The following is a 22,528-nucleotide window of genomic DNA, read 5'->3' on the forward strand; positions in this document are numbered from 1 at the left end:
GTCGGTAGTTCCGTGGCACAAAACCCTGAGAAATGATGCTGTGTATGTGCTGTATGTCACACCGATGCCGAAGCGTTCGGCAAAGGGTCGCGCAGCAACCGGGGTGGGTAAAGTGATTTGTTGCTACCGCTGCTGCCACCGGCAAACCATTTCCTTGTTGATATGTGTATGTGTGACTGTATCACGCTGCGTTGCAACAACATTTTTAAACGCACACACACACATCGAGACCCTCTCAACAAAAAATAACAAAAAAAAACGACAACCAAACGTGCACAATGTGTGTTGGTTAACTGGCCTGGTGTTCAGGAAGCAGGAAGGTTACATGCCAAAAAAAAAACAAACACGCACACACACAAAACAAATGCCAGGGTTTCTCCTTCCTTTTCCTTCGACGCGACTGATTTCTTTTTCGCGGCTTTAGCTCACCCGAAACGGGCACAACGCAGAAGATTGGGCTGTACGCACAACGGGGCACAGCGTTATTCTTGTTGTGTTATGCTGTGCTCGCGCTCGCTCATCTCACCCGGCATCATGAATGAAACAAAGCGGGCAAAGGGAGAGCGAGATTGGCTGCTCTTCTCGGTCCTGTTCTGTGCGTGTATACGTGAGGTAGAGCGGTTCAGACAAAACGATATTAAAACTGCATCATACAAACGATTAACTTTTGGGGCTTAAACAATTGTCCAAAAGCATTGAATTACTATGGCTTTGAAATGAACAAAATATTTTTCAATTTAAGAAAGTTTTTTTTGTTAAAATTATAAAAATATTTTCAATCTATTTTATTTTTGTCTGGTAAGCTACATATTAAATAATTACTCATCAAAATTCTAAGGGCAATATTACAATGTACATATTATTGTTATGTACACAACTCAGTACCACCCTATCAGGGTTGACTCATGAGGCTGGACAAAAAAAAACGTACATACATAACGAAACCTAAATTATAAGACGTTAATGATTCATAACCCCTACTTAAAAATTGTTTGTAAGAAGAAAACAAAAAAGAAACGTGCCTAAAACGATACTTGCACTTCTCGTGATTAGATTCATCTGTTAAAAATAGCCCTATCCGATGAACATAATTTTCAACTTCACGGCTCATCTCATCTCACCGTTTAGAGTTCGAACCAAAACAATTCCGTGCTCATCTCATCGCGCTCGTGGTGATTAAATTAGCGAAGCGCGTGTCTCGCTACCCAAGCAACATTTGATAGCACTTGCAACGGTTTTCACACCTGTCTGCAGGCTACCCATTAGCCGCTGGTCTACAATCACTCGTTGAACAACAAGTCGCATCTGTCAAAATGATACAGATTTTTCTGTGATCAAGCTTTATTTTATGCAATTTTAGATTTGAAACATATCTCAATTTACATTTACATAAAATAATCATAGATTTATGACAATTCGATCACCAGAGTTAACAATTGCGAAATTAACAATATTTTGACAGTTCGAAATTCGAAATTCGTTCGGTTTATTAATATTTAAGGAAAATATTTCTAGATGATGCGTTCTGCGGCGTTATTAGATAAGCCGTTGAATCACCAAGGACTTCAAACTATCAAAATTAAATACAAGCACTTCAACATTCAGTCAATGGCCGAAATCATACTCTAAACAAGTTTTTTTGTATGCGTTTTGACGTTTCAAGGCTTATCCGCTTAAAGCTCGCCATATAAATGACAAGTTAAGTCAAGCCTAGCAAAAAAGGACTAGATTATTTTTGGGTGGGCGAAGATGAGATTAGATCCACATCTGTCGAAATAGTAAATGAACACGTCCCAGAAACAATTATGTAGGCAACACAATATTGTTGCTTGGGTTTCCGCAATTCCGCATTTGTGTTTTCTGTTCCATTCCGTCACGCTTCATCACGGGTTCAGCTTTAACTCAATTTTATCGGTACGCGCGACTCGCGCCACCGATATGAGAGAATGGGTGTGATCCTCACTATTTTATTTCGCTATATTTAGCACCATCTCCCGTGTGTCTGTAAATATATCTATATGTCCTCACGGATGCGCATTTTTCTATGCTGCCCTTAACGCCCAAACACTCCCCACCATTCCGCCGGTGGGGTGAGATGGTAATGCCGGTCATCAAACAACACAACACTGAGCGAATGAAAGCCGTGCGAAGAATGTGGTGTGAAACCGTAAATGGTATCGTTTTCGTTTTGTGTGTACGGTGTGTTTTTTTTTTTTACTTGCTCCTTCTCATTTTGCCACGAGCGTTTGCGTTGTAGAATTATGTTTTATTTATTTTAAAAACGTGCTAATTGCATTTCAGCAGAGGCTGTGATGATGATAACCAGATCTGATCATATGGAGGTAGAATAGAAATTAGATCGTTTGGAATGAAACGAACTCCCTGTTTCTCTCTTTTTCTCTCTCCTTTTCTCTCTTTTTTCTCTCTTTCTCTCTCTCTTTTCTCTCTTTTTTCACTCTTTTTCAAGTTCTTTTTCTTTCTCTCTCTTTTTACCTTTTTTATTAATCGCTCTCTCTCTCTCTTTTTAGGTAAAATTCTTGTGGTTTGGAGTTTTTGTTTGTTTCAATTCGTCGCCTTCTTTGGTAACATTGGACTTGGTGCTTCTAATAGCATTATAACTTTACTATGCGATCGTTTTAGTACTTAAATGTATTTATAACTGTTGTTTTAGGTTTTAGTGAATTTTTATGATAAAAAATATTGGCTTAACATTAACCTTCCTTTCTATTCCCTTGATTTGTTACGATCGCCGTTCCATAAACTTTTGTATACAACAGCAATTAAAAAGATTAATGGTCATAACCCAACCAATCGTAAAGCTACCTGTAACTTACTGCTGCAGCTGGGATTACTAGCAATACTCAGAAATGCATTGAGCCTCAATAAAAAATTAGCATAAAACTAGTTGCGAAAGAAAACCCAACCTGTTCTTGCTATCACATACTGGGCGCTATGTAAACAAAACAGAAGAAAAAAAAATACTACACAACATGATGCAGTTGAGCAGTTGCATCATATTTCAAGGGTAGAAACAACACAATCAACAGAATGGACCTACCGGAGGATCCACACGCATCCAAGTACGCAACATAACGGAGGCCATAACACGCTTTTGGTTTTGTGTGTAGGTTGGGGGGCGAAAGGTTTTCATCATCATTTTGCCTATGATAGCGTCCCATTGTTCAAGTGCGAAACAAAAGCACCTTCGGCAAGATGCTCTTTTACACCGTGGAGAACGTAACGCGCAACTGACGCGCTTGGCAAGAATGAACGCGTATTGCGCCACAAAGCGAATTAATGCGGCTTCAACAAAGAGCATCGTAAGTATTTCAACTTTAGAGTGATTTGAGGATTATTTTGAGGAAACAAATAAGAACTTTGAGCAACTTGAAGATAAACATTTTGCTAAACAAGAAAACTTAATAGGGCTTAAGGTCGGTAACAAAAGAAAGTCTGAAAAATATAACTTTCCACTATTTTAGCCATCTTTAGGGACAATACTGCTAGAAGAAACCGTGTCCAAAAACTACCGCACAAACTCTCATCTAAACGCACAATCTGATCACCTTCCAATGTTCGTTTGCCATTTATTCTGCCGCTCCTACCCAGTGTCGGTGCAGACGACAGCAGCAAAAAGTGCCTTCCTTCTGCTGTGCCTTCGTGAAAAATCGATATCATTTTTCGGACGCTATTCCATGTAGTCAAAAGCCTTTCGCCACAACAGCAGCAGCAGCAGCCACAGCACGGCACCAGGACCGTTCGATGAAAATATGAGCTCCGACTCCCGCAATCGGGACACGGACAGTACGGTACATGAATGCAGCTCGCCACTTCCAACTCGCGGGCCACGAGCTAGCGGCAATAATGATGATGGAGAGCACAACCAAGACTAGTTCGTCTTTGTGATCCAGAAAACCAACCCCCTCCTGTGTAAACTTCCCTTCGTCAAGATCCCCACCAAAAAAAAAGGAGGGAGTGGGTGGGTGAGGAGTTCACCGTGCGCAAACATATTCAAAAACTACAACGATTTATAGGGCTACTGGGGAAATAGGTGACGTGCTGTGTTTCAAAGTTGCCCGTCAGGCCCCGGTGGGATGATGAAAAATTCGGAACCCGCTCGATGCTTCGTTGGAATTTTCTGGAATTCTCAAGGACTCCCACACGGATCCCTCTTCCCGGCGTGGGGGGTAGGCAGGCGTGGAAAATGTAAAGCAATACAGCACACCAAACCCACTCCCGATTGATTTGCCAGAAAACGCACACAGCGCAATTCTGATTATCGGTTAGGACTAGGAAGCATGGGAAGCTTGGTATGTTTCTTCTTGCTTCCTGCGACACACGCGAACCAACCGGCATCCACACATCCGGGCAGTGGTGAAGCGGCCCATCAGTAAAAGGCGGACCGGCAAATCGTTTACCGAAACTTGATACGGACACTTACGGCCGTGCAAATGTGAGTGTGATCTTCTCTTCTTTGGACGCAAAGCAACAACAACTACAACCATGGGAGAGGGTTCCAGGCAGACCTCGGTAGGCCTATGAAAATGGGAATTTTCCCACAACTAGTGAGAGAGTGTGGAAAATCCTATGATACCCACCTACACAGTAATCACCGCAACAAACGCACCACACATCGGTTCGGTTGTCGGTTTTTGCGTGCATTTAACCATTTTTTTGTGCGCGAAAATATATGACACTCCCCCCCACCCCCCAACCCCCACTTGCAATCTGTCCTCTCTAAGCAACTGCATCATATGTAAGGGCAATAAAGGGACACTCACACCTACAGAGAGATTAAAAAAAAACTAGAAAAAGAGAGAGTGAGAGCAAATGCAATAATAACAGTAACAACACAAAAACATACCGGTAAACATTCAACCCCTAAAGAAATTCGAGCATTTCATGCACAAATACACATATCGGAGACCCCCCTCCACCTCTCCCCCGACCCTAACCATGGGATTCCAACCCGGCTGGATGTGGAGAGATCGTTAAACGGCAACTCGATAAATGGTGTTGTAGTTGCGCGTACACACAACACAACCTGCTCCACGGGAGATGACGTTTCGTGTTGGTTCGGATGGTTCCCCGGTGGGCATGCGCACCTGGGTCCTTCAAACAAAACAGACATTTTCTCTCTCCAAAGGTAGAGGCTCCTCTCATTCTCAAATTATCCGATAAAAATAGAAGGATTGTGGGGGAAGAACAGGGAGCGCATACTCTGGGGGGAGGGCGAGGGGGGAGAGAAATGTGCATGGTTCCTTATCGGGGCAACGCAATGTGTCCAAAGGAATGTGTTTAAACATGAATTTCCAATGAATTGTACCAGAATTTCTTGGTGATGTCCGAAAAGACCTTGCTTTGGACAATGAAAGAAAGCTTGAAAAAGAGGACAATTTAATGGAATCTGTTTACATAAGATTTGTTTTTGAAACCCGATTCAACTATCAACATTGCTGCTCTGTCCAGTTTACTAATCCCGAACCAAATATTTGCCTATCACACCGGATATTTGAGCCGCTAGAGGAACTCATTTGTTGACCTTGACATTTGATGGAATAACTTCTTCCTCGTCGTAAATGTCAACCCTCCGTCCGCTTCCCTTCTCACTCGTCCCCTGCCTGCTTTTCGAGTTGTTTGCACATTGTTTTATCATTTCTTTCTATTTGTTTTAGCGAAACATTTTAGTACGGCGCATCTAACTAATCTTACCACCAGGGAAGCGCTAAACCACACACACACCGATACGGAACGGTATCGATCAATACATAAAATCGTTTTTTGTTTTTTTGCGTAACCATCAAAACCGCACATACTATGAACAGCTCCTCCACAGCCCTGTCAAATACTCGGCCTGTCACAACCAGCCCAAAACGTTTTTCCTCCATTTCGCGCTCCCTTCGCAGCTGCTTGACGTAGATTGTGGCGGACATGCACAGGCGGAACCCGGATGGCGACCAACGACCAACGAGGATCGAAACCCACACGCAGACGAGCGCCCGCTGCAACCACAGCCACTGGGACCAGCAAGGAGCATAAAGGTCGCCACTTGGGGGAACCTTCACCTTTTCCCCTGCAAACGGCGTCAAAGCGCCGGGGTTGATGCTAAAATGTTGCCCGCTTTGTTTCCAGCGATTAATTGCTTCGATTTGGTTGCGCTGAGAGCTAGGGGGGGAGGGTGCAGTGGACGTCGTATGAAGCACGGGGGATTTGCTGATTTCATTAAGTGTGACACATTTTTCCCCCCACAAATGTCAAGTGCAATGAACGTCGTCAGAAAAACAGAGAGGGAGGGCGGACAAATCATAGCCGATGCGAATATCTTTTCATCTCGATATGATTCTGTTTGGCATCAGGGGAAACTACTTGTTGCTTCTAGCGTTCTTCTTGCCGTGGTCCACTCCAGTGAAGAAAAGTATGGTAAAACATTTCCATTAACTAATAACTAACTAATTAATTAACCAAAATCACTGATTGCCAACACTTTGATCAAATCACTAATCAAATTTGGTTTCGAAAAGGATTCTTCCACAAAGATTGGAAAACAATTTTCCAGTTGACATTTAACCCATCTCCTGCATTGCACGTCTGGTCTACACGCCTTTACACGTTGACAACTTTGCACCTGCAAACGGAAATCGTTCCTGCACACATTGGAGAAGTTGGAAACGGCATCATCTAGCAAATGAATTGCTGAAATGGTAGCCGCAGCCTAGCACAACAGCCTTCAGTTATATACTTTCCCAACTGGCCTACGACCCAAACCATATCACAGAGAGTGCGAGAGTTTGACCGTCTGGTTTTATTACCCCGTTCGGGAAAGGATTTGAAACTTTGTCGTACGACACACGGTGGTTGCCGGCCAGGAACGAAGCTGAACATCGCGTGGTAAAAGGAAATTGAAGCGAAAAGCTCTTGCAGCGCGCTCCAAACATAGACCACCGTCGCAAACATCGCTTCATGACTTTATCCTTGTGGGATATTTCGATGCACGGAAGGTGCAGAAAAGGTGCAATACGCTCTGCTCTTGCTAATACTTCATATGCACAGGACACAGCCGATGATGATACGATGGACGTTAAGGGATCGTATTACCATCCGAGTAACAAAAAAAAAACAACCACGATGAAGATTTACTGATAGTGATAATGAAAGATGAGCGATACATCTACACTGCCAAATTCCAAGCACCGCTCTCCGGTGTCCATATATAAGCCTCTTGGCAAGGGAATTCAGAACACGCAAAGTGAATAATCCTCGCTTTATCCTCCGCAATGAGAAAGTGAGAGAGGTGTGTTTCATTTATTTAAAAAAAAGCTAGCATCATCTTTTGCTACAGGACACCAGGAGCTTAGACATTTACGTACGGAGGAACATTAAGAATCGATATCCCTTGTGGTGTAGAAAACGGAATTTCGGAACACTGCATGTGTAAGGGATATAGGGGGGGGGGGCGATATTTTAATAAATTTTCCTGGTTTTCTGGTTTTCAGCTATCCGAAATCCTTTGCACTAAATCTTCATTCGACATGGACACTTTTTAAGCTCAAGCATAACTATTCCATACCGATATGGGGTGTTTTCCCCCCATATCTCGGGAATATTGTGTGTTGTTGCGAAAAAATAATTTATTTATGTATAAATTTTATGTAAAAATACGTATAAAAATTACTCAACTATATATTAAAAAATTTAACTTTAAAGATTCTTCGCATTGAAAAAAAAAATACAGAACGACGATAAATACGAGTTGATGCAACGAATACCCGTCATCATATTCCACAATCGTAAAAGATGATATCGCAATATTTTCATATTATATCACAAAAACATACGTTGGATTAATCGAATTAAAATTCATGAATTTGAATCTGTATTTCAACGGTTCATGAATCTTCCAGATTCTTGAATCAACCAGGACTTGATTTTCCGTCATGTGCTACCACCTTAACCGCTCATCAATTGTCAAAAACGGGCACGACTACCATTCCGCTTTTCCGGCATCCCAGAGGTTTTATCAGATACTGCTTTGGAGGTTCATTAATCTTTTGAGAGTCGATTCCGGATTTAAATGATTCCTCACTACAGAGTCATATGATCGACTCTCGTAGTCCTAATGCCAATGCGATCAACAGATGATATCACAATTGCGTCAAACAATATCGCAAAACCGTCACTAAATATGGGGACAATCCACATTGGTCAAGAGTCGAATGAATCCAACTCCGGATCAGACAGATGAATAAAAAAAAACTCCGGTACGTTCGAGTTAACTTTCCGAAATTAACGCCAAATTAAATCAAAACAGTTATCGACCAAAGGTTAACAAAAATTGGACGGAATCCAGGATTCCCATCCAGAATACCCAGACGTATGCTTGAGAAGAGTGATGATCATTCGAGTGATTTTAAATTGAGTACCATAAATTTCCTTTGATCAAATGTAAATTTGTTTCATAAAGTGTAATAAGTTTCGATAACTAATTTGGGAGTTATGAAAGCAACAGAAGAACTCATGTTTAAGGCTAAACATATAAATATGAATACTTTTCCGATCCGCTTATGCATTATTGTTCCATCCACTTGCAATAAGCCGCCATGAGTCTAGCAGGGCCGTGCTGAATAGGAGATTGCATAGAAGATTTGTCCAAAAACTTAAAACTTGGGACTACAACTTTCTCCCTCATCTTTCACAATTTTCTTCCATTCACCGCCATTCATCCGTATTCCGCATATTTTACATTTTGTCTATCAACCATCGCGCCACTCTCTCTCTCTCTCTCTCTCTCTCTCTCTCTCTCTCTTTCGCTTATTTTACTACTTTTAGCAAAAACTAACACCACCCAAGACACATCATCATCATCACGCGTAATAGCCCCGGATGTACTTCCACATCCGGAAGTTTGGTAAGCGTGAAAATGTTCAGCGCCACCGATCGCAAACTCGCTCCTTTCACCGGCCAGCATAATTCAACCCCCCCGTTCCGGCCCATGAAAGATACAGCCCCCGGCGTCCCACAGCTTCCGTGTTCCGTACGGGGGTCAAAAGCAAATACAACGCAACACACAGACACATCCACCAAGATGGACACTGTTTGCAATAGTTCCCCCCCAAAAAAACGGTTTATGCTCATTCTGAGTTTAAGGAGAGGACGCGTTATGAGGTTTGTTTGGTGCGACGAATTGGAGAGGGTTGAATTTCGCTTTTTTAGAAAACCGGTTTCGGGCGTAGATTCGCGCGCGAACCGAACGGAAACCGAAGACCTTTGGAATTAAGCCGTTCGAGAATGGCGATTAAAAACACAACATCGACCGAGGTAAAAGTGCGTCTAAGGGAAGTGGAAACAAGCGTATGATTCCCCACTACAACTCTCCACCACACAAGCTGGTGAGAAGTGAAGTACCTCAAGTGGAACTACTGCCGACTCAAGAGAGAGAAAAAAACACTAACAATTCAATCCCTCAAAAAGCCCATTTTGTTCACCATCGAAATTTCCATTCGAACAGCAAAGCTCTTCCAACCGATTTCGTTTATGTATGGGTGTTTCGCACATACACACACACACAATAAAAAAAGCATAAATTCAAACTCTCTAGATCGAAACCCTAGTCTCGCGTGCGAATCGATGCGAATGGTAGCGTCAAGTGGTCGTCGTAACGGGAACCCTCTTCTGTTTGGCTAACGGACCCCGCGGCATCCTCATAACGCCGCACGACACCGAAGTGGGATAAAATGGGAGGCTTTTCTATTCCGTTTACCTCCACAACCGCCTCACGAGCGCACCGCCCTCCGATCGGTGAGTGGAATTTGAAGGAACGCCATCGTCCCAGCATCCAAGAGGCATAAGCTTATTGCAACACGGACACACGGGGCCATCATGGCAAAAAAACGGACGTAACAGGGCCGCGAAATGAATCTACCGACGAGTGGGCACACACAGCTGTAGCACCCGTGTTTCGAGAACGGATTGAGCAAAAGCCGGACGAGAGCCTTCTCGTTTGCGTGCGTGATAGACGGGATTTCCCACGGCGCCGACGTTAAGGGGGGGGTTTCAGCAAAACGGATGGATTTTTGAGCGGGCGCCGCGCCGAAGGTTTAACGAACTCCACCTCTGCTCAATTCCCGGCACGGAACAGGCGTCAACACACACCTGAGCGACCCGAGGGGAAGCATTCATCACCGTTTCGGACGCGTTCGTTTGGGGGTTTTGCGGTACCGCACGAGTAGGAGGAGGTAGAGTTTGCTTGGGTATCGGATATTTAATCGAGTTTTCTGAAGCAACCCCGACAGCGAATGGGCAGCAAGGCTATACTTTGTTGCGGTTGAGCGGCGCATCGGATATTGCTGGGTGGGTGTGCCGGGTGGTGTTCGGACGAAAGGTGCAGTTATCAAGGTTGGTGAATGTACGCGCTTTGAAGATCCTAGTCCATTCCTAGGCTAGCATTTCTCCACTAAATATCGTGCTATGGACCACCAACACATTTTCCGGTGTTTGGGGGACAATTGAGAATGAAGTGATATCTTATTTTTCGTTTGGAATGAGTGAGATCTCGTGCTACATTTCTTCTTTTGATAGCGAAAATTGCTTCTTCTGCTACATCAACCATTATTATCTTATCTTTGTGGTATGTGGCTTTAGTTGGGGGAGTGAGGGGGGTTTTCTCCAAAGGGAGTTGGTGGGCAATGGAATTCTGTGTCAACGCGAGTGCACCAACACAATTCGGAAAAGCAGATCGAAGCGGGACTGATCCAATTTTAATTGCACCGGCAACACACCACACCACAGATTGTGCATGTCCTTCGGACCAGTTTTTGTTTGCGCCAATGACACAAATGTTGGAACCCGAACCGGGTGTGTGCTACTATACTTTACCCAACACATTATACTGAATTGATTGCTATAACATTCAAATGTAGCCTTTTTTTTCACTACTAAAATATCTACTCCTCACATGGACTGGACATAAACTGAAAGTGTTCTAAAAACAAGCCAAATGGTTAAAAACTTGTTTGCAGCAACATTATTAATCATTCGGAAGTGATTACACGCAAACAGTGAGAGAACAACACCAACGAAAACGGAAACCCACACCATTCCTTCCCGTCTACTGCAGCATAGCTCCCTTAAAGATCCTTTCACCACTTGCGGTCCCGGATGCAAAAACCAAATAAAATACCCTCCAATCTCACCGGTTGACTGAGTTGAGTGTGTAGCGTTCGTACCACACCGGCAAGCGGGCGAGCGAAAAAAAAAGCGCACACACACACAATCGACAACACTCTTATTTGCAAGAAAACCAGTTAACCTTGAGCAGCTGTACGAGAAAGAAACCCCCCGTGCAAGCGAATCGGAAATAGGTATTAGAGTCACGGAGGGTCGAATGATGGATAATGGTGCTGCTGATGGTCGATGATGATGATGGGCCGTGTCGGGCGTATTTACACGGTTGTTTTCGACTGACTTCCCACTAGCCCGACAGCCCTCAATATGCTACAGCTTGCCGCCACTAAGGTGAGATCAGTACACGGACGCCCCGAATGGACGTGCGCGATGCCTCCGTGTGGACTTTACCCCCAAACGACCAAGAATTGAACGCTCAAATTGAGTGTAACAATGCAAAAGCGGTACGTTATTAGCATTGTAATTTACGACGCATTTGCTACCTTTTAAACTGATGCTCGCCGCATTTCCGTGAGTTTCCCGGTGAGTTTTAATTTTTACTCCAAACTTCGTCTAATTTGGACACTTTCGCCTGCTTAGCCCTCTGCGTTTCGTTATTACTTTGTAAGCAACCATTACTTACCGGACGAGTTGAGCAGCTCGGGTGCAACCAGATCGGTTAAGTCCGGTTCCTCACCGTACCAGAAGATCCACAGCTCCTTGGCGGCGGTCAGCGAGAGAGGCGGATGGACGACGGAACCACTGTTACCGGTGCCCGGTATGCTCATGTCGAACATGTTGCTCGGGTCCGGTTCGGGTTTTGGTTTGGGCTTGGGTGCGACCACCCTTCGCCACACGCACAGTATGTCGACGGCGAGACATTTCGAGTAGGAGCGCACGACCGGATCGTCGAGCGGATCGCCGGCCGCATTTGGCCGCTCACCGAGAACCAATTGACGCCATCTTATACCGCATAGGTCGGTCTGTGGGGAGAAACAACAACATTGAGTATTAATATATGCAATAAATTATACAAAATATTAAAATATTATTATCTTAACAACAAGATCATTTATTAGATTAATAAAGCTTTTATTGTCTGAGGAACTGCGACTGGGATATCAACTCAGATTTGAAGGTATCCAACTTCGGTCCATTACAAAACAAACATAATCATCTAATATCATCATTTTCTCGGCTAAACTCGACTGGAAGCATTAATATAAGGACCCATGGCATCTCGTGTTGTCACTGTATTGCCAGCACCGAAGATCGTGATTCGAACCTTATCTAAACCGGCTAGTGACAAGGAATAACTTTTCCGACTTTTGAAGTAATTTTTAGCTCGAAGAGAATTCAATTATCCATTATAAACGCCGATTATCCATGCTCTTCGGAGTTCGAGCCTGATCGAATGAGAGAATAACAATGGGTATTAGATACATCTGCTTTTACTGATAAATATTACTGTATTGGTAGAGTTTTTCATGTGCACAGACTGGTAGAAGAAAAAGAACCCTATAAGTTTTGCTTATATTTAAGCTTATTGTAGCATTTACTATTGGAACCTCCAGTTTATGTCTAACCTAACAACGATTTACACACCAAAAAAAATAATTTCAAAAACTGTTATACCTTGATCGAAAATTGAGCTAATTAAATTAAGACTTAGGTCACTTTAATAGTACCTCTAATCGAACATACCTTTAAGAATATGCTCACCATTCATCAATATAATAAAACAATAAATTTAAAAGCCACAATGCCCACATTTATAATCTATGAATAAACTTATGTTAGAAATATCTTAAAAATGATCACAATAAAACGATCAAGGTCAAAACTATTCCCCAACGTTGGTACAGAATTAAACATAAATTTAAGAAACAAAATTCCCATGCAAAACACTTCATCACCAACAGCAACCAAGTACAGAGAAATCTCTCCTATTTTAACCAATCCGATCAAATGACGGTGACGTTTAATTAAATCTCCACTCTCTCTCTCTCTCTCTCTCTCTCTCTCTGTCTCGCTCTGCTTCACCGTTTTGTAGATCGAGTGGTGGCCCAATCCATTGTGTCGTTTCCATTCCTTTTTCTGTTCCAGTTTCGATCCGTATGCCAAGAAGAACTCCTACAACCGTGAACAGTGCCATGTTTCTCTGACCACCCTTTCCCCAACCCCCTTTTTTCTATGTTGCCCCCACAAAGTGCTGTTGTGTATGCGCTGCTGAAGAACGCAATACACCGAAGCAAACAAACAAACTCATTCTACCATTTCGCCGCAGAGCATCGAGTACATAGTGACCAGCTCGTAGAGACTTCACACTGTGGTGGGGTACACGGCGCAAATGAGAGATACCCTCTGCTTGAAGGGGGTGGTGGAACCGTAATGGTGAATGCTTCAAGTTGTTTATATACCAACAAACCACCCACAACATGAGGCACACACTTCGCTACTCCGAGCAATCGGCACTCAATGTACTTGCCTGTGGTACAAATGTGAAACCCCAACCGGCCAGCCAGCCAGTCTGACGAAAAATTGAAAAATACATAAAGCGGTACCATGCAACGACCGATGCAAAGGGAAGAAAGGTGCGAGGTTTGTGATGGCCTCCCATCCTCCCTGCCCTGACCGAATGCACACGTGCAATGAACGATGTTTTTTGAGGGGGTGATGATGTCCACCTTCAAACAAGCGTGTGTGTGTGTGCGTCCCCTGGTCCCTGGCAGTGTGGAACTATGTATGTTGCCGGTGGTAATGAAACGAAGCCTAAATCCGGCTGTAGACACAAAACCACCACCAGTGCAGCAGAACGGAACAACGGTCAGGCAGAGGCAGTCTTCAGGGTGCACGGCAGAACGTATCGAACGTTTCAAGTACAGAAACATTTAATTATGTCGTTCCAATGAAGCTTTGTAGGTCTTCGAATCGGGTAAAGTGGATGGAGAAAAGCAAAGTTATTTTCCCTTCCTCGCTGACGCTGATTAGTTGAGTTCAGTGATATGCGCCAATGGAGAGCATTAATGATTTGTTTTGATTTTGGTGACGTACTGAATCTTGCCTCTTGAAGCTGAAAGGTCGTTAATAGCCTTCTGAACTTAACAATTTAATTAAAGTCGAAATATTTTAGCTTTAAGTCTAGTAAAGTAAAATTTTATTTATTTTGTTACTAGTTTATAAAAAAAAAATATCGAAAAGTTGTATTGTTTTATAAAATTTGTCTAATTCAACCTATTGATATGTAATTTGAGTAATTATGAGTAATTCTTTGAGTTGATCGATCCCAAAAAAATAAATTAAGACCCTGATTGACTAATACTATGGTATTTCTAGTATCATGAAGGTTAATCATGAATACATTACAACAAAATTTGAGATCTGAAATATTTTATAACATTTTTTGGAGCTCGTACTGCATAATAGACATGTGAAAGTCATGCATCAAGAGGGATAGCATTTTTAACCACAAAAAATACGTCATGAAAATGAAGAACACCTGTCAAAATGACTGATCTGTTAGCTCTGGTGTACATGATTTATAAAAAGTAGGAACACTATTTTAATTAGAGATACTCGCTAAGTATTTAAGTGACCATTTACAACAAAAAATATGCAACTTTTGATCGACCTTTTGAGACAAAAAAATACCATTCAAATGAAGAAAATCAATAATAATAACGACAGTTGATAGAAAGCGCGCAGAAAACCATCACATTGCACTGCACCAACACTAACGACTTTTTTACTAACTTCTAACACCACTACTGCGATCGGGCAGTACACGTTCCTAACGTCTGCTATACACACATTTGCCAATCATTGTCGTACGCAAAAGGAGAAACATTTTTTACGTAAAACCTAGCAGAGGACACAACCAAAAGAGGGAGAAAAAAAACTTTCTCCAGCCCAGTTTTCACCCCCACCCTTTACCCTTCCCAACATTGTGAAGGGGCCATTGCAAACGATGGTTTCATCCAACAGCGAGGAACGATGGCGTATGGCAATGAGCGGCGATAAACAAAACTGACAACATTGGATGTGGAGAGCGCTGGCCACATGAAAGACGGCCCCGCTCCCAGAAGGAATGGGTACAGGTTTACATTGTTTAGTCCTTGCCTTTTGCCTTTGAGCGTGGTGAAGGACGACGTTTGCATGGACACACGGTCTCCAGTGCCCGTAGGGCATAACAGCCGTCACATAAAAAAAAAAACACACTAAACCACCCCAAAACCGTGCGCTAAAGCTGGCTGAAAATTGCTAAAAGATGCACTAATACACGCGGAATGTAACCCTCTAGGGAGGGAGAGAGAGAAAGAGAGCATCGGTCGCGAATGGCGCAAAAAGCTGGTAATAAGCACGATGGTATGGTTCTTCACCCCATTGCTTATGATGCCCAACATCGGATTCCACCGTTTGTCCAACTGGATCAAGCATTTCATCAACACCCTGGGGGGGTTGTGGGGGACACAGAACTGTGACGGTTCAACTACAAAGGAGTACAAGCAGGTTACAACACAACAACAACAACAAAAAAACAAGCGGCGAAGAAAAGCGATCTTCGGCGTCGATCGATGCTCCTGGATGGGGTGTGCTGGAGATACTGTGAACGCATGGATCACCACACACGCACACAATACACCAGACCCCAAAAAACATACCACACCACACCAAGAAGCGAAAATCGAGGACACTGAGAATGGTAAACGTCACTGTGGTGGGCGACAGGGGGTAAGAGCGGCAGTTGTTGCTTGTGGCTCTTTACACAACACAACACTCCCCAGCATACATACATACGTAAAGAAAAACAAACGCGCGAGAGAGGGAAAGAGATACATAGCTCGGGAGAAGGGCTCCCAAATGTCAAAATTATAAACAGTGCCGAAACGGGCCGCGACGTCTAACACGCACACAATAAAGGGGGCGCGCGCGTGATGGCCCAGTTGCGTGTATGTTTCCGCGAGAGCAGTGCAATCTGGTGACGGTTGTGAAATTTGGCTCGCGCGGTACACTACCGTGAATCGATTCGGGCACACGATGATGATGGTGGTAGTGGTGTGCCTCCCTATCGCGGCCGTGTGTGATGGCACGCGCAAACCGATAGTGGACGGAGCGCATCACGGCAACGGCGACCACGCTCAGGCACGGGAGAGTAAAATCGCGCCAGAGAGTGTGTAATGTTGTTTTGATGGTGCATAATAGATCGTACGCAACTTGTCCACGGAGCTGGGAAAGCAAAACGATCCAAAACCACCACCACACAAAGTAAAGCTGCGTGTGTTTGGGTGCACCAACGTTCGTCTTACCACCGTAGAGGGGGGGGGGGTGGTGGTGGGGAAGGGGGGGATGACTGCCTGTCCGCTCACGCCAGGATCCGAATCTTGTGGTGGCGGCGGCAACATTGCGGAGCAAATTATCGCACTACCCCAAGTCGTCAACCCACCAAGCAGGAAGTGTAAACGACGCACAATCGAGCAACCCGTTTGACGTAAAAACCAAACACACACACACACAGGCAAGTCTAGCGGTTGTTTTCTCCTCTCAATTTAACAACTTTATCGAATGTGTATGCTCTCCCGGGGTTAAAAATGCCGGGAGAATCAAACGGGCAACATTCTCTTTAAGTTAATTTTAAGCGTTGTTTATCGATCATATCAAACGTTGGATTCTTTTCGATTTCATTAATGTTCCCTACAATTTTTATTGTTCTTTTCACTGACAAATAAGCTAAAAAACAATAAAACTCTTCTTCAACAACGTTATTGCCAATTTGCTCTCGTATCGTCACACGATAGTTAGGTCGAAAAAGGATGACAACACGATACGGTCGTTACAAACGAGGGGTGATAAGGTGCCGAAAGTAAGAGCCGACAAAGAACGCATCTAAAAACATTTTCCTGGATGAAACTTGTGTGGCGTAATGGATTCACAACACCAGAAAAAAAAAAACACCAGACTCGCCGGGTTCCTTCTTCCTTCCGCGTACGGGCAGCAGCAAGAGCATGCGCACAAACACTGCCGAAAACCGTACGCAGGGGAAACTATCCAAAATACGGCGAAAACTTCAAACGGACCATTTCCTCCACTTGAACGATTTGCTCATCTCGTCGCCAACGACGACGACAACGGCGTAACTATTTTGTTGATATCGTTCCAGGCTGAAGACACCGCTCAAACATGGCGAAAAAAGAACTAAACCGCGTATGAAACACCGCTAAAAGTCGATAGTGTCCTTGAGTGTCCTGTTCACGTCCTGGAACAGTGAGCCAATACGCTAGCCAAAAAAAAGGAAACTCTTTTCGCCCATAAAGCAAAAACTTATCCGAAATGGCGTCTTCGTGGTGCACAGCAAGAAGAACAGTTTTCATGTGGGTAGTAAAATAAAGCATCGAAATTTCTTTTCGAGTTTATTACACCTCCTCAGCTTCGGCAGGTCTTGGGCAGTTCTCAATTCATAACCTTACCCAAGATCACCACATGAACATAAACACACATACACACAGACAACGGGCAAACTGGCACAGTGAGGAGGGAAAAACGAACGGATGAGGAAAAAAAAAACAAGCGTTACATCTTGGGGTAGAGCTTTTTTCATGACGAAAAGAATGGTGTATACGATCGGGGAAAATGCCACGACGAAAGATGATGATCGTGGTGCCGTTTTTCGCATGAACGCTTCACACAGCACGGCCCATTGTGTGGTGGAGAAAATGCGAATGAAAAACGGTAATAAATTCCTCTTCCATTCGTACAGTGGTGGTCAGCAAAATGAGCGCTCACGATATGCGATGGATTAGGCTTTTGATGGTGATTTCAGTTTTTTAGTGGCTTTGGCTTCGATTTTCAATGCAGCTGGATAAGAAAGACTGTGAGCGGTAATTAATGTCCAGGAAAGTAAGTAAGGACTTCTTAAGGTTATAGAACTAAGAATAAATTTTAGGAAAAAAGTCATGAAAACTAAAAAATTACAACTATTGTTGCATACAATTAACTGAAAATGTTATAACAAATCGAAAAATATCCGCTTCATGCATGAGCGGTTAAGCAGCAATTATATCTGCTATAACTAATAAATCCACTTTTCATAAAGTTGAAGCCCGAAAGAAGTAAAATTTTTAAAGAACAACATTGAAACGTCGTTAAGCGATTTAATATTTGAATGATGTCTTATGAAGGCATATTGAACTAATTTATCAAAATTCCAGTTTTACCACGTAACACTATCTTTTACCAGCGTTCCACAGTCGAGTTGGGATTTGGTGTTGAATAGCGTAAACAGGTCCGAATTGTTCGCACGATTCGTGATAATCGTTTTAAGTTGTTGACAGATAGTATTACGCGGTTGAATTTTATTGATAAACCCTGATAAATAATATTTTTACTAGTGCTCAATACGTTATGCTGACATTTATCGTAATCCCAGAATTCAGAAACCTCCCAAGCATGTTTTTTTATTGTTCGATCCTAACAAAATGATTTGATTTGAAGTTAGAAGCGGTATTATTTAATAATTTTTAAACCAATTAAAAAACACTCATAACACATACGAAAGATCTTATTCTAATGATCACCACTGTATTCATGAACCATTGTCTTCTTTTGCAGCTCAAACGGGTAAAATACACTACCATTATCATCTTTTTACTTCTTCCTTCTTCTTTTACTTCTTTCTTTGTATTTCATCTGCGTCTTCTTCGGATAAGGACCTACTAGAGGTTTTTCCTGAGTTACTAAGCTAATTTTCCCTTATAGTTGGAATGTAAGAGCTTATGACAGGGAAACAGTCCAGATGGGATTTTGTACCGGTCGCATCGGGTGGAACTGATGACCCAACCGCATACACCAACCGGGCCCGTCTATATTATCCAACATTTTTATGGTCATTTTACAATAGATTTATAATTTTTTGCTACCCTTATGTAAGTTCTGTAAGTTATTGTGGTATAGTTTTTTTTTATGCAATTTCTTCGTTTCACATCACACAAACCGTGATTCGGTCATGCCGAAAAAAAACCACGGACGACGACAGGTCGCCGCGCTCATGTATATGGCCCTCATAAAATAGTTCCCAGACTGGCGGGCTTTCGGTCTGCGTCTTCTCGTTTGCTACAACGCAACGCTCAGTTCATCCGCTACACTCAATTTTCCATGTGTTTCCCACCGTGGCCAGTACACTCTTGCTTCAAACCACCGCTTTGCGCGAGCCGCGAGACGGGGGCAGAGTAACATACCACACTAAAGGGTTTAATAGTCGAAAACAAAACAAAGCCTGCCCGCCGCCGTCTGCTTCCCGGGCGAAGGGAACACCCCACCACAGCACCATGAGAATGGGAAAGAAAAGCGAGTGGAAAACGCTACCCTGCACCAACACACATACGCCTGATGCATACAGCTTCACGCTCAACACGGCCTCACACACGCGTGAAAAGCTAAAACAAGGAAAAAAGGTTGAGTGACCTCAGAAAACACCAGACGGCACACACAGAACACAGATGTTGGGGGTATGAATGAAACGAAATGGAGAAGATGAATGCACTGGAACGCTGGTCTAAAGGAAGTAAAGCAAAGGTGGTCGAATGAACTTCGACGAACAGAGCGGCAATGAAGAGCGAGCAACAGAGGCTGAACAGAGCAAAAAAAAAAACCTTCTCAAAGTAACGGAATCTAATACCTCTTGTCTAGGAATGTTTTAAGGAGATGAATGTTGTTTAAAAAGAATCTATTTGAAACCCGGAACTAGTGATCACGCATTACAATGCAAGTTGAGTAATAAAATTAAGCTACTTTTGTAAACTACTGTCTGGCTAGCTATGGCTAAATTTATAATAAAAATAATTTTCAAGTCGTTTGCAGGGAATTGCCTAAAACCTTTTTCACCATTAGGTGTTTTCCTTCGAGGGTTTCCATCTGGGAGCCCTCGTTTTGAATGCCAATGCTCTTATTTTGTTTCTCGGCCTCAAGCACTTCTGCTTCTCGTCATCATCACCAACGCAGCACACCGGAGCAGGTCGATGGCCGCCACGGGGGTCCATCGTGCGCACACTATTCGTGTACCAACGCGACTAGCAGGAGAGGGAAGCTTCACCGTGGCGCGAAATGAGACCCGGGGTTTCTCTGCCCTCCCCCCCAAAAGCTCTTCCCTCTTATTACGGTTTTACTAAAGGTATGCGCCACCAGCAATCGACAGGAGGGGATAAAAACACGCGCGTTCGGAAGGCGGTGAAGAGTGAACGAAAAAGTAGTACAATACACTCTATTTTCTCGGTTCACGACTGCAGCGCAAGCTGTGTGCTGCTTTGCTTTGGTTTTTGTTATTTTTTTGCTTGCGTCGAAGAGGACGGTTCGCTGGCTTTCGATCTACCGCAAGAGAAAAAACTGTAGTCAGGTTTTGTCTTCCTGCCATTCCGCTACAAAAAGAAAGGTTTAAAATGAACCACTAACCAGCAGCAGCGCCATCTTTTCTCTTTTAACAATTTATAAGATTTTTTTAGGCTAACTTAAATCTTTTACAATTTCGCTGGAAAACTAAAAACATTTAATTAGTTAAACCTTTGAAACAACGTCATCGTCTCTATGCTTCAAACAGTCTGCCCCTACATGTATATAAATAATTGGTAAATATAGTCCTTATAGTTGCCAACAACAAGCTTCATTTGATCGGGACAAGTGTGCATGCCAGCAGCACTGCTGGCTCGCGTGAGTTCATTTGTAATTAATGATGACATTAACGACATTAACGAGAAACGGAAACTCACATGCAAATGACTGCGCACTGCTGCTGCTCATTGCTTGGTTTCATTCGGGTGACGTTTCCGTTGTTTTTTTTTTATTTTCTTGTATTTTCCTGTCAACTAGAACATAAGGTCGGTCATTCGCCACCACTACAATGACGAACAATTAATGCTTCGTCTATGTGTCCTTGCGCTGGAAGGATAGTCAATTTGTTAATATAATTATGTGTGAAAAGTTCTTTGTTCCCTCCTTTTTCTTCTTCATCGGCACAACAACCTCAAGAGGCAATTTCATTTCTGAATTTCTGCGTTCAGGGGATTGGTTCGGATGAGATTTTGGTCCGGTCCGTTCGTGTGAAGACCGGCGCCGAAACCATCATGACACCGGGACAAAAGATTATCGTTTTTTTTATTCAATTCTCTAAGGCCCCTAAAAATTCATTCATCTCTTCAAGGAATAATCATAGTGTTTTCAGCTCCTTCAATAAAACGTTACATACAGACTAAATATATCAAGTAATTCAAACCAGTAATGGAAAGAAATAATCACTATTTAAAAATATTATTCAAATTTTTTAGATTTTTGCCAATAAGATTATCCTTTGCTGTTAATGTTTCATGTTTTACCACAGGAGCTTCAAAATCTCAGTAAGTTTTACACACACTCATGAATGTTTAGAAATTTTGGATTTTTAACAACAGAGATCAAGAGTAATTTATTCGATTTAAATATTCAATTTAATTCACGTATCTGAATCACGGTCAACCAACACAACATGGGACCGTTCTGTCTAGTTACTGCAAAAGCCTCTTTTATTACACCACCGCCATCGCTAACAAGTGTTTGTGAGTAAAACTGCAGCGTGAGCGTGGCAAACGGGCGCCGGGGGGTATGGCAGGTGACGCGTGTTGGTGTTGCAATGCACATTAATTCTGCCCGCACGATGCACACAAAATTGCATCTTCTCCGTTGCATGATTCCTTCACTGGCAGGGGAAAACATAATACCAACACTAATATACTAACACAAACTAAAGTGCGTAAGTGGCATTGGGTGTTGGATCTTTCAATGAATTGTGATAAATTATTTAACAATTATTAAATGAACACAACGATGCGTAAATGATCTGGCTGGCAAGCAGCATCGTTCAAACCACGCATTAACGAAGTTTGTAAGGTTGCTTTGGTAGGCAAGTTTCAACGCAGTGAGGATCATATTATCATGGGATCGAAGTAATTGAGAAGGGTTTGGGAGAGTAGGGCTGGAAAACCCTTTTTTTTTTGTACTGTGACCGATTCACTCGATACGCATCGTTTCGCGACGTTTTGACGGCATACAACTACAAACCTACCAGGCACAAACACACACAAAATACGGCGTATTGCGAGCGTTTCGCTTCGTGAGGTTTTCATTTATTTTTTTTTCTGTACCACTTCTCCGCACTATTTTCAAGATTCACTATCATAAATCCAGAGCAAAGGGGTGAGGGGATGGCAAAGCAAATAAAAAAAAAACAATGCTACAACAAGTATACTAAATGTCACATTCAATACCATCCCGGGCAGCGTATTGCTACTCACCACCAAGCACACGGGCGCACACACACGAGCGCACATTAGGGCAAGTGATCATAAAC

At 43.0% G+C, this 22,528-nt stretch overlaps 1 protein-coding gene across 1 annotated transcript in view; it reads right to left on the bottom strand.

Moving 5' to 3' along the window:
• LOC128715955 (mediator of RNA polymerase II transcription subunit 13) overlaps positions 1 to 22,528 on the bottom strand; it is a 45,439-nt gene that overhangs the window by 17,117 nt on the left and 5,794 nt on the right. Inside the window, exon 2 of the mRNA XM_053810878.1 lies at positions 11,804 to 12,143. Within this exon, the coding sequence (XP_053666853.1) occupies positions 11,804 to 12,143 (340 nt within the window). The remainder of the gene's footprint in view (positions 1 to 11,803; positions 12,144 to 22,528) is intronic.

Source organism: Anopheles marshallii, chromosome 3, assembly GCF_943734725.1.
Source record: "Anopheles marshallii chromosome 3, idAnoMarsDA_429_01, whole genome shotgun sequence".
In the NCBI taxonomy this organism is placed as follows: Eukaryota; Metazoa; Arthropoda; class Insecta; order Diptera; family Culicidae; genus Anopheles; species Anopheles marshallii.